General features: G+C 35.4%; 1 protein-coding gene across 4 annotated transcripts in view; it reads right to left on the reverse strand.

Annotated features, from left to right (window-relative positions):
* LOC126966144 (serine/threonine-protein phosphatase 2A 56 kDa regulatory subunit gamma isoform-like) overlaps positions 1–12,903 on the reverse strand; it is a 71,954-nt gene that overhangs the window by 12,082 nt on the left and 46,969 nt on the right. For all 4 annotated transcript variants that reach the window (XR_007729668.1, XM_050810087.1, XM_050810088.1 and 1 more), the window contains 3 exons: positions 8,478–8,681; positions 4,487–4,617; positions 896–1,013 (listed from right to left, as the gene is read on the reverse strand). Coding sequence is in view for 3 of the 4 variants with exons in the window: in XM_050810087.1 (XP_050666044.1) it covers positions 896–1,013; positions 4,487–4,617; positions 8,478–8,681 (453 nt within the window). In the remaining variant the exon portion in view is untranslated. The remainder of the gene's footprint in view (positions 1–895; positions 1,014–4,486; positions 4,618–8,477; positions 8,682–12,903) is intronic.

The following is a 12,903-nucleotide window of genomic DNA, read 5'->3' on the forward strand; positions in this document are numbered from 1 at the left end:
ATTTTTACACCAGTTCAAATATTAGATAATTTATACACCAGTTCAAATGTTAGATAATTTATACACCAGTTCAAATATTAGATAATTTATACACCAGTTCAAATCTTAGATAATTTTTACACCAGTTTAAATATTAGATAATTTATACACCAGTTCAAATCTCAGATAATTTTTACACCAGTTCAAATATTAGATAATTTATACACCAGTTCAAATGTTAGATAATTTATACACCAGTTCAAATATTAGATAATTTATACACCAGTTCAAATCTTAGATAATTTTTACACCAGTTTAAATATTAGATAATTTATTCACCAGTTCAAATCTCAGATAATTTTTACACCAGTTCAAATATTAGATAATTTATACACCAGTTCAAATCTTAGATAATTTTTACACCAGTTTAAATATTAGATAATTTATACACCAGTTCAAATCTCAGATAATTTTTACACCAGTTCAAATATTAGATAATTTATACACCAGTTCAAATCTTAGATAATTTTTACACCAGTTCAAATATTAGATAATTTATACACCAGTTCAAATCTTAGATAATTTTTACACCAGTTCAAATGTTAGATATTTTTTACACCAGTTCAAATCTTAGATAATTTATACGTCTAGATAGTTTCTTGCTGCTAGACAACCGATAGAAACAGGCCAGGATTTGTGTGCGTGACAAGCCACGTCTTACACTCGCATATCATCGTGTTAGTGTGTGTGCATTGCTCAAAACAGATGTTAACTGTCAACCCCAGTTTTCGACGTTTTCACAGCTGTAACAGTCTATCTAGACGTATAAATGATCTAAGCATTGAAGTTTTAAAAATATAGTTTGCACCTTAAATTGTAATTGACAGTATAAAAACAACTGTTTAAATGGAGCTACCTTCAGTAAGAACTGCTTGTGCTCCTCCTTGAGCGGCAACGCAAACCCGTTGATGATGGAACCCAGGATCTCCAGCAACTCTGCTATGCCGTTGTGGTGTTCTGTCTCGTAGATAAACCTGACACATAATGAAATATTTAATTACCCTTTATAGACGTTTTTGATAGGGTGCAGGTAAGAATACAATAAAGACAATGTGAGGCTAGATTGTACAAAATTACGTTGCTTTATCAAATGATAGCTATGTTGAGCATGATGTTACCAGTCAGAGGCTTCTGAATATGCTCCCTACCTAGTTGGAGCGCAGCGGAGACCATATATACCTATATATGGTCTCCGCTGCGCTCCAACTAGATACCGCTGGCGTAGTCGTAAAGTGCGGCAACTAATACTACGCCCAAGTGGGCGTACTCGACTTCGGGTAGTCGCCAGTCTCGAACAATATGTGACGTTGACGTGCCACATGCTCTGTTACACTTTGCTAATAATTGAAACTAAAATGCCGGGTTACGAAGACACTCATCACATATCATTAGTAAGTATTTTGTATTTTATTAGTTTCAATGTAAAATAACACGAAGCGTATATAAGTTACAAAATTTGAAAGATGCCATTGAGTCTCAAAAGTTGGCGATTCGATTTTCATAAGCGACCCCGTGTAACCCCTATAAGACATAAGTTGTTAAATCTCATTTGCCCAGTAATTTCACTAATTACTGTTCGAATTAGTTGTACTACTGTTATTATTTGAATTAGTTGAATTAGTCTAAACTGTAGACGAAAACGTTGTATTATTAATTCTAGTGTTACAAAAGGTATCTTGTACTGTTTGAATTAGTTGTACTACTGTTATTATTTGAATTAGTCTAAACTGTAGACGAAAACGTTGTATTATTAATTCTAGTGTTACAAAAGGTATCTTGTACTGTTTGAATTAGTTGTACTACTGTTATTATTTGAATTAGTCTAAACTGTAGACGAAAACGTTGTATTATTAATTCTAGTGTTACAAAAGGTATCTTGTACTGTTTGAATTAGTTGTACTACTGTTATTATTTGAATTAGTCTAAACTGTAGACGAAAACGTTGTATTATTAATTCTAGTGTTACAAAAGGTATCTTGTACTGTTTGAATTAGTTGTACTACTGTTATTATTTGAATTAGTCTAAACTGTAGACGAAAACGTTGTATTATTAATTCTAGTGTTACAAAAGGTATCTTGTACTGTTTGAATTAGTTGTACTACTGTTATTATTTGAATTAGTCTAAACTGTAGACGAAAACGTTGTATTATTAATTCTAGTGTTACAAAAGGTATCTTGTACTGTTTGAATTAGTTGTACTACTGTTATTATTTGAATTAGTCTAAACTGTAGACGAAAACGTTGTATTATTAATTCTAGTGTTACAAAAGGTATCTTGTACTGTTTGAATTAGTTGTACTACTGTTATTATTTGAATTAGTCTAAACTGTAGACGAAAACGTTGTATTATTAATTCTAGTGTTACAAAAGGTATCTTGTACTGTTTGAATTAGTTGTACTACTGTTATTATTTGAATTAGTCTAAACTGTAGACGAAAACGTTGTATTATTAATTCTAGTGTTACAAAAGGTATCTTGTACTGTTTGAATTAGTTGTACTACTGTTATTATTTGAATTAGTCTAAACTGTAGACGAAAACGTTGTATTATTAATTCTAGTGTTACAAAAGGTATCTTGTACTGTTTGAATTAGTTGTACTACTGTTATTATTTGAATTAGTCTAAACTGTAGACGAAAACGTTGTATTATTAATTCTAGTGTTACAAAAGGTATCTTGTACTGTTTGAATTAGTTGTACTACTGTTATTATTTGAATTAGTCTAAACTGTAGACGAAAACGTTGTATTATTAAATCTAGTGTTACAAAAGGTATCTTGTACTGTTTGAATTAGTTGTACTACTGTTATTATTTGAATTAGTCTAAACTGTAGACGAAAACGTTGTATTATTAATTCTAGTGTTACAAAAGGTATCTTGTACTGTTTGAATTAGTTGTACTACTGTTATTATTTGAATTAGTCTAAACTGTAGACGAAAACGTTGTATTATTAATTCTAGTGTTACAAAAGGTATCTTGTACTGTTTGAATTAGTTGTACTACTGTTATTATTTGAATTAGTCTAAACTGTAGACGAAAACGTTGTATTATTAATTCTAGTGTTACAAAAGGTATCTTGTACTGTTTGAATTAGTTGTACTTCTGTTATTATTTGAATTAGTCTAAACTTTAGGCGAAAACGTTGTATTATTAATTCTAGTGTTCAATAGGTATCTTGTACTATTTGAATTAGTTGTGTGCCCGAGTCGCGCCTGACCATTTTTTGTAATCGTTCGCTATGAAGAGGCGCGTCACACTTTCTATGCAAGCGTTACACTTAATGTGTTCCGACTTAAGGACACTACAGTTGCGAACATAATTGCTGCACTAATGACACTTACTGCCCCGCCTCCATGTGACGACTTACGGTACACGTGAGCTAGCAAGCCACGCCTTGGATATCATTACTAATTTGTTTTTAGCCGACTTCATAAAGGAAGAGGTTCTCACTTCGATTGGTATTTTTTTTATGTAGGTACACCGATTACTTTGAGATTTATGATCCGATTTACGCAATTCTTCTTTAGTTCGTTGCGGAATAGATGCCATTTGGGCCCATCAAAATTTTACATTGTTTGGCCCAGTAGTTTTCATTTTATGAACATTTTTTTATGAAAATTTGTGTTTTCGTGTAATGTAATTGTTTTTTGTGTACGATTTTTAGGAGTTTTCATTCAGGTTGATTACATATTATTATTTTTAACTGACACTAAAAAGTAAAAAATAAAAACTACGTTTAAAAAACCTATAAAATAACTTCATAAAAATTAAATCGTATACACATCTTATGCAACCTTTAAAATTAATAAAATACTATTATTTGGATGTGCTACCTATTGATAGCTTTGAAGTCGGTGCAAAGCCAAAAAGAGTAAATTAAATTTTTATGAAGCTATTTTAAGCTTTAAAGTTTTTGAAGTCGGTTTTTATTGAATAAAATACTCTATTGATAGAATAGATTGGCTGTTGAGTTTCTTGTATGTTCTTCTCACGAGCTCTACTTATTCCGAACATTGGTAGATTCAGTAATTTTAAAAGAAATATTTATAGTGACGATTCAAAAGCGAGAGTATCCCCAGGATGATTCGACATGGGTGGTGGCTTCGAAAAAAAGATTGAGATCTCTCTGATCCCTCAAGAATCCTGGGCGACACTACATTGTAAGGAGCATTGTTCACGTCTTGCTTTTCTCCTCACTTGTTTTCATAAATAGGTGACCCTTGTATGTCCCAGATGAAATCCACCATATTATGTTAAATATATCGGATAGAGTAAATAACAGTGCCGCCTAGGGGCGCCCCAAAAAAGCGAAGCTTGAACTTCGTTCTGTATATCTATATAGGTATGTATGTCGTGTAATGGTCCTTAATCTGACGTTCTCGTGTAACATCTGACGATAAGCTCGAGTGGACGTCCGTATAAAGGCTTCGCTTCACAAACGACTCACCTATAAAATATATTGTTGATTTGTTTCCGTATATACGCACGTAGCACTAAGAATTTTCCGTATATCCTGTGTAATGTTGTCTTGAGGAAATCGCGCTCTCGCGGGTCCTCCGTGTCGAATAGTTCTAACAACTGTAACAAGGAAACATTATTTTGTGTAATAAATCAGCTGTACAAAGTTCTTTTTTATGAAAATAAGGGACGAGACTAGCAGAACGTTCAGCTGACGGTAATTGATACGCCCTGCCCATTACAATGCAGTGCTGCTTAGGATTCTTGAAAAACCTGAACGGCTCTACAATTGCGCTCGTCACCTTGAGACATAAGATGTCAAGTCTCATTTGCTCAGTAATTTCACTAGCTACGGCGCCCTCCCGACCGAAACAGTACTGGTTCACGGCAGAAAGGCACCGTTGTGGTACCCATAATCTAGCCGGCATAGGGCTACAATAGGGACATTAAATAAATACAGCAGTAGAGCTAATTAACCATTATAAACATAAAATATAACCAGTTTGTTATTTTAACCAAGACCATGCGGCATGCGGAGGGCGATTCCCGCATCGTCCATGAATTTAGGTACAAATGTATACTAAATCCCAGAAGTTAGAAGATAAAGCTTAAAAAAAAAACTGTTTAGATTTGAAAGAGCGACATCTCGAGTGAATTTCCTAATATGAAAATATATTCGGGTTGAGCTGGTTATCAAGTGTAAAGTAGATCCTGTAGATGGAGCCACAACCTGAGAGTTGAACTTGAACAAAACATACCAAGGTTTACGTATACGTACATGTATGATGATACTTCTCATTTGATCTTTAAAAAGCTATTGATGTCATTTTACTTTTTAGGTAACGTATTTTCAATATCAGTTTAAAGTTTTTTGATATATTATGTAATCGCTAGGTCACATGTATATATATATACTAGCTGACCCAGAAAACGTTGTATTGCCATATTATAAGTAATAAAAATTTTTTGGGGTATAAAAAGTAGATGCAACAGTTTCTCAGACCTACCAATTTTATCATACTACAATTATTGTATTCGATTGCCATCTTGCAACCCTATAGCAGATTTGTGGATGGAACAGAATAATATAAAAATCGCGATACAAAAAATTGTTGTAGATCGTAGAAGGGCGAAAATTTGAAGTTATGTCTCTTTTTTAATGCTCAATTATAATAAAATTAAATTAAAAAAAATTGTCATTAAATAGGGGTGGACTACCCTTAACATTTAGGGGGATAAAAATAGATGTTAATCGATTCTCAGACCTACCCAATATGCACACAAAATTTCATGAGAATCGGTCAAGCCGTTTCGGAGGAGTTTAACTACAAAAACACCGCGACATGAGAATTTTATATACTTATTAGATTTATTTAAAATACCTATTACAGCTTATGTGTATGTTTGTATAACATCCCGTACCTTTTTTAAACGTGCGATTAATCAAGATAGTTTAAGAATATTTTATTTACGTATAACGAAATATACACCACAGCGCACGCGGATGATGTACACTTTTGACCGCAGTATAATGACCGCACGTGGCGCAGAAAAAGCGATCTTGCGCGACGTGTTAATAAGACGATACCTGATTGTTTCAGCGCTGCAACTGAATTTTAGTTTTTTATCGTGTCATTGCTCTGAAAAGCTTCTCTATACTTGTCGGGGACCCGGTGCTCTGTGAATGACTGTATCACTTGGCGTTGCGTAGAGACATCGCTTCATTGTGTGTCCTCTACCGCATTTATCACGGGGAGTGTTCCGAAGAGCTGTTTCACCTGATTCCTGCCGCCGAATTCCATCTTCGCACGACACGCCACAAGTTAGGATATCATCCCCACCATCTGGATGTGTGGCGGTCCTCCACAGTGCAGTTTTCAAGGAGCTTTCTTCCACGTACTACAAAGCTGTGGAATGAACTTCCTTGTGCGGTGTTTCCGGGACGATACGACATTCGACCTTCAAAAAAAGCGCGTACATCTTCCTTCAAGGCCGGCAACGCTCCTGTGATTTGTTGTGTTGCAAGAGAATATGGGCGGCGGTGGTAACCTCGATGGTCCTCCTTTTCCATAAAAAAAAATCTTATAGTTTCGAGCTGCACCTTGAAATTAGTATAATGGAAAAACCAGGAGACCAGAGTTGTTTCTTGTTCGATATTTATTTATTGCAATAAAACCTTTTAACATTCATTCAGATGCATTATGTAAGTCAAGCTGACTCGTGTATGTATGTATAGGAGAGATTTACAATCGCCGTAATGCAAAGGGCGTGGTGCACAGAAAGTCGTAAAGACATAAATCATGCTCCTCCGGTCAAGGGTGCCACGTGTAGAATGTATGTCGGAAGAGTTGGGTATCGATTTAACACGAATACACTCGCCGTTAAAAATAGCATTTAGGAGCTAAATGTTCCGCTCTCGGAATTTGCAATTTTATTACCACATGACGGTTGTTATCATGTATTTACGGCCGTTCCCAATATACTATCTATAGATAGAGTTTATTACTACCTTCTACTGTCAATAATCTGAAGCTGTAGGGTATATAGGGATATACCGGATAAGTCTCGCTAAAACTCGAGAACGGCTGGACCAATTTGGCTAATTTTGGTCTTGAATTATTTGTGGAAGTCCAGAGAAGGTTTAAAAGGTGAATAAATATGAAAATGTTCGGAATAAAAGCAAACACACACATATTTTGTTTTTCCTTTGATGTGTCCTCCGCCATTCAGAAATCAAATTTAAAGAATAGTTTAAAATGAATAACTAATTAGAATCTTTGTATCTCTCTAAATTTCTCAGGAGGTAAAAAACAAACTTAATTTTAGCTACCAATAGTTGGTAGATTAACTTCAGTTGTTAACAATGATGGCAATACAACGTTTGCTGGGTCAGCTAGTATATAATAAAATGGAATTAAGTTGAAAATATTTTAGAGCGATGATTTTTTTATGATTTTAGAAGTTCTCTCTCTCCCCAAGACTGTGCCGCTCGTCTTCAAAATGCTTTTGGGAGAGAAGCAACTTGCTTGAGCACCGTAAGGTTATGGTTTGTTAAATTTGAGAGAGGTCGGGTTTCTTTACATGACGAATTTCGTGAAGGGCGGCCTTCAACTGCCGTTAACGAAAATAATATGGCTACTGTTAAGCGGCTAATTGAAGAAAACCCGCGGATTACCTATGAGACAATTCGAGGACTATTGGGGATTGGTGTGAGCCAAATTCAGAAAATCTTACACGAAGAATTGAAAGTTCGGAAACTTTCTTGTCGGTGGATCCCTCATGAACTGGCTCGCGTGGAATGGTGCTCACAGTTGCTAATGAAGTACGACCACGGACATTCTAATGCTGTTTATGACATTGTCATGTTGTTTTTTTAAGTTACGCAAAACTTTTAGTGTGACCTACGTATTACTAACAAGCACATTCGCCAATTCGTATCTGTAAATAAAAAGCATTTTATAATACATTTCAAACCAGCAATTCGCGCCTGCTTGGTACGGTAGTTATATTTGAGGAAAAAAAAAATGAGAATTTTTGTAATAACTTGTAAATTTTTTAAATTAAATTATATTTTGCAAAATGTAATACCATTGCATTTAAATGTGCAACACTCGCGATACAATGAAAATATTAATAGGCTTTTTTTGTTATGGAATAGGAGGACAAACCAGCGTACGGGTCACCTGGTGTTAAGTGATCACCGCCGCCCACATTCTCTTGCAATACCAGAGGAATCACAAGAGCGTTGCCTGCTTTTAAGGAAGGTGTACGCGCTTTTTTTTGAAGGTACCCATGTCGTATCGTCCCGGAAACACCGCACAAGGAAGCTCATTCCACAGCTTCGTGGTACGAGGAAGAAAGCTGCTTGAATACCGCACTGTGGAGGACCGCCACACATCCAGATGGTGGGGATGATATCGTAACTTGTGGCGTGTCGTAGGTGGCTATTGAGTAAAGTGTAACGAGTCCTTTTTACTTACTTGTGACACAAACTTCTGGTCAATATACTTCTTGGCAATGTTTGGCTGAAAATCTGGCGACTCGAGAAGACGCAGGAACAGTTCATAGACCAGCTGGAGGTGGGGCCATGCAGCTTCGAGAGTGGGCTCGTCCTCTTCGGGGTCGAACTCCGCACCGTTGGGGTTTGACGAGGGGGGCAGTGTTCTGAATAAGTTGATGGCGAACTGTGGGCAATACAAAATACTTATTTCATAAACAATTAGTACATCATTTATAAAATACAATGTTTTCTTTAGAATATATTTATAAATAGATTTATTATTTATTTATCTTATATGAAATAGAATATCGGAAGCTTTGATTAAGGATTGGAGTCCGCTGTGCTCCAACTAGCTACCGCACTACCTAAGAACAATAGCTTTTTTATTACAGCAACTATTAGATGCTTGTGTGCGTGGCATCTTGCCACTCAATGGCGTCTTTCAAATTTTGTAACTTAAATACGCTTTACATTTAAATTAATAATATACAAAATACATACTGTCCAAATTTTGCGACTACGCCTGCGGTATCTAGTTGGAACGCAGCGGAGACTAACCTTAATCAAGATCAGAAGCGACCATACTTTTATGTAAGGTATGAGCGACGCCTCCACTAAGGTTGTTTATGACAAAAAGGGACGAGACGAGCAGGACGTTAAGTTGATGGTAATTGACACGCCCTACCCATTACAATGCAGTGCAGCTCAGGATTCTTAAAAACCCAAAAACCCAAGAATAGGGAAGTCCCAGGACCTTGCGGGCCTGGGACTTCCCTATTCTTTCTATGCCCCGGGGAAGCACAGAGCCAAGGTACGTGTTAATATAAGTGTTACTATGCCATCCCTAGCATACGACTGATGGTGGTTTGAGGTGATCTCACCTCGCGCGGTTACTAGAATTGGAACGAACACTGCACAAAAATACGTATAATGGACTGGATGCTCTTGTTATGCGTATCTATCTGATTGAGATTCTTGGAGTATCGTTTGAAGAGCAGCAACTCTTGAAATTATTATGACGGGTACTCACGATATGTATTTTATTGATTTGATGCCCATATTTCGACCCAATTGCATGAATCGTGGTCACGACGGAACTTCGGAGGCGGCGAGAAACACTTGACACATTGACACTAATAGTACATCAATCTGTCCACTTGGCGCCTAGTTCGTTTTGGTCTTTGATTCCCTTATTCACGACACACACTACTGACGACGTCCATACTTTCGGATCTTTTTGTTTCATTTGTACTGCAGAGAGAGACCACGGGATTCCATGTTTGCGCTAGCCTAAAACCATCCTCCCTATTAAAATTGCTAGGAAGCTTTTTAATTTCTAAAACTTCTCTAACAAGGCGAGGGATGTATTGGCGTTCAGCAGAAATCACTCGTGGGTTATGCAGCTCGTTCCAATGGTTGGTACCGGCTTTAAGCAAGTGTTCGGCTATAACAGATTTTTTAGGATCGTGACCACGATTCATGCAATTGGATCGAAATATCGGCATCAAAGCTATAAAATACGTATCGTGAGTACCCGTCATAATGATTACATTGTTAAAGTTCTGCTATGATAAAAGTTTAAAAACATATAGTACCAAGTCTGTAACCATTTTTTCACCGCCGTTAAGTGAGGTAGGAATGGTGTATGATGCGTTGATACCTATATTGATATATGCCCTTTGTGAGTAACAGATATAAGCGAGATACAGACTAGGCATTTCTTTTCACAAATTAACATCCTATCTCAATCCTTTTATCTTGGGAAATTTCTTAGGTTCTTGACAGTACTAGGAATAGAAAAAATGCGGGAGGAAGGCAACGCCTTCCCTGCTTTTAAAAACTTACAGCTTTTTAATGATTTAGGAATGGGGCAAAAGTCAAACAAGACATAATTAAACAATGTCAGTATTTTTTTTATTATTCAGTTATTTACTCGTTCATTCGATGTCTTCAAATAAAGTCAATGGAGTATTGACTTTGTAGAGAGATGTAATACATTTTTTGTTATGAACAGAATGCCAAATTTCTTTAAATAAACATCTATTTCCGTCGAGTTCTTCGACATCTGTACGCCTATCAGTAGTCATACTTGACTTCTATTTACCAGTTCTGTAATACTAGAAACCTTCATAAACAGATGGATCTATTACAACGTATACACGTTAGTATTATCGTCGACAATACATTGATGAATAGCCAATCAAAGAAAGTATTGTATCGAACAATTACTATCTACCGGCTCCCGGAGGGGTACACAGACATTATCGACCGCTGTTTCTAAAACGGACTTAGCAACAGCCCTGGCTGCTACCAATTCGTTCCTTTCCTTTTATACAACGTCTCTAATGTCAATATATTTATTATATGCTCTTGCTGTATGATCACTTCGCATGGCATTTTTGACAGTTCAATTGATGTAACTTTCGTTTCCATTATTTTCGGATTTTTAACATTCATGCACATCGCGCACAGCTCAAAGTACTCTTAACGCATCACAAAACAATGCAATACAAAATACAAACGAGCGTCATCCAATTGTTTTCCAAGTTGACAGAATAAATAGATTTTGAAGTACTACTATACAAGGTGAAACTAAATGGGTATACTATGCTTTGAACCAGACATTCCTTAGGTCATCTCTAATAGTCATTAGATAATCCTAATTCATTTCTGACTTCACATGACTATGTGTATAATTTAATACAATATTTAAAGTGCTAAGTTTTCACAAAAACTATAATTCCCTCAACCCTAATCAGCTGTATTTTTGAACTCTCTTTGACCTTAAACAGATGAAAAACGTAGATGTGACATAATATCAGATAATAGTAAAATGCCTATGATTCATTGCAGCTGTGAAGCAAGTTGTGTTCTTATTTTGCCATGAAGACAAAGTAATTTTGTGTGTGCATTTGCTTTAGCTGACATTGAAAATACTTCTAAATTTGTATTTACTGTAGTTATGTATTACCCAATAAAGAATTTTTTTAATTTTAATCTTATTATGAAACTATGTTATGTTATTATTTACTCTGATTTCCGCGAGTGTTACAAATTTAAATAAAACACGTTTAAAAGATAAAAACTAGTGTAATTGTAACTGCGTCTTTACATTTTGTGTTTTTTTAAATATGTTAGGTTGAAAAGATCAGCCTGTCTGCGTTAATACTCTTTGAATTGTGCTTTGAAACACGATATTTATTGCTCTGTGTGTGTGTAAATGTCTATTCTAAAGGCATATACACATACTTCAATGTAGAATTATTTGAAGTTTTCTTCAAGTTACATTGAAAATAATTCCAAATTTGTAATTGTAGATTATGGGTACCACAACGGCACCTTTTTCTGCCGTGAAGCAAAAATGTGTAAGCATTATTATGGTTTGGTCTGAATGGCACTGTAGCTGTTCTTATTACTGGGCAAATGAGTCTTGACATTTTAATTCAAAAATGTTTTATCCAATAAAGATAATTCTAATAGACTCCTATTAAGAAATTGTTCTTCACGGATTTTTTTTTGTCAAATATGGATATCTTTGACCATCCTCGTATTATTAATATGTACTCCATTCCCGGACCGTGTTTTGTACCCGGCCTGGGTATGGAATGGGGCAGTTATTGAGTTTTTCGTAGGAAATTTCTCGCTAGCAGCCCATAGTTCAGAAATGTAGATGCTCGCCCCCTATTACGTGGGAATTAAACATAGTGAAACGTGGGTGGAAAAAATACACCTCTAACCCTTCAGGAATACAGACGTGAAACTGTGTAATGTTATGTAATTTCTTATTTTGTTTATTTGTTTCAATAACAGGAAGTAAAAAATGAATGAATAATAACATAGACACAAGCCACATTTCATGTAGTGTGCATACTCCTTAATCATAGATTATTGTTTATGTTTAAGTCCATAGGTAGGTGACCTCATTCTGTTTATAAACAAAGGCCCCGCCTAAAACTGGCAGTCTCTTTAAATTTAGGGTTGTCTAAGAAAATAAATTGAAAAATAATATTTTTATTTCGTAGGGAAGTCTTTTTCTTTTTTTTTATTTATTTATTAAAACTTAGACATCACCATACCAGACCCAAATAACGTACCATTGAAGGGATGTTATACCCTTTCTGGTTCACGTTGTATAATAAAACATGACATTTCGTAAGTCCTCAAGTATTTTTCAATGCTATATGTATATGCATAACTATGAGCGGCAGCGTGAGCACATAAGTAGCTTGGATTATTTCTAAAAGATTACAATAGCAGCTTAAAAATAATTATGCCCGGCATTAATTATTTTAAATGATTTTTATTATGGAATAGTCACTACCTTTGCCTAGAAAAACTGGGAGCCCAAAAAAGAAACATTGGTATTTTTCCAAAAAGTATAATTATTTGCACCATCATCATCATCA

The sequence above is a fragment of the Leptidea sinapis genome, chromosome 9 (assembly GCF_905404315.1).
Source record: "Leptidea sinapis chromosome 9, ilLepSina1.1, whole genome shotgun sequence".
Classification (NCBI taxonomy): Eukaryota; Metazoa; Arthropoda; class Insecta; order Lepidoptera; family Pieridae; genus Leptidea; species Leptidea sinapis.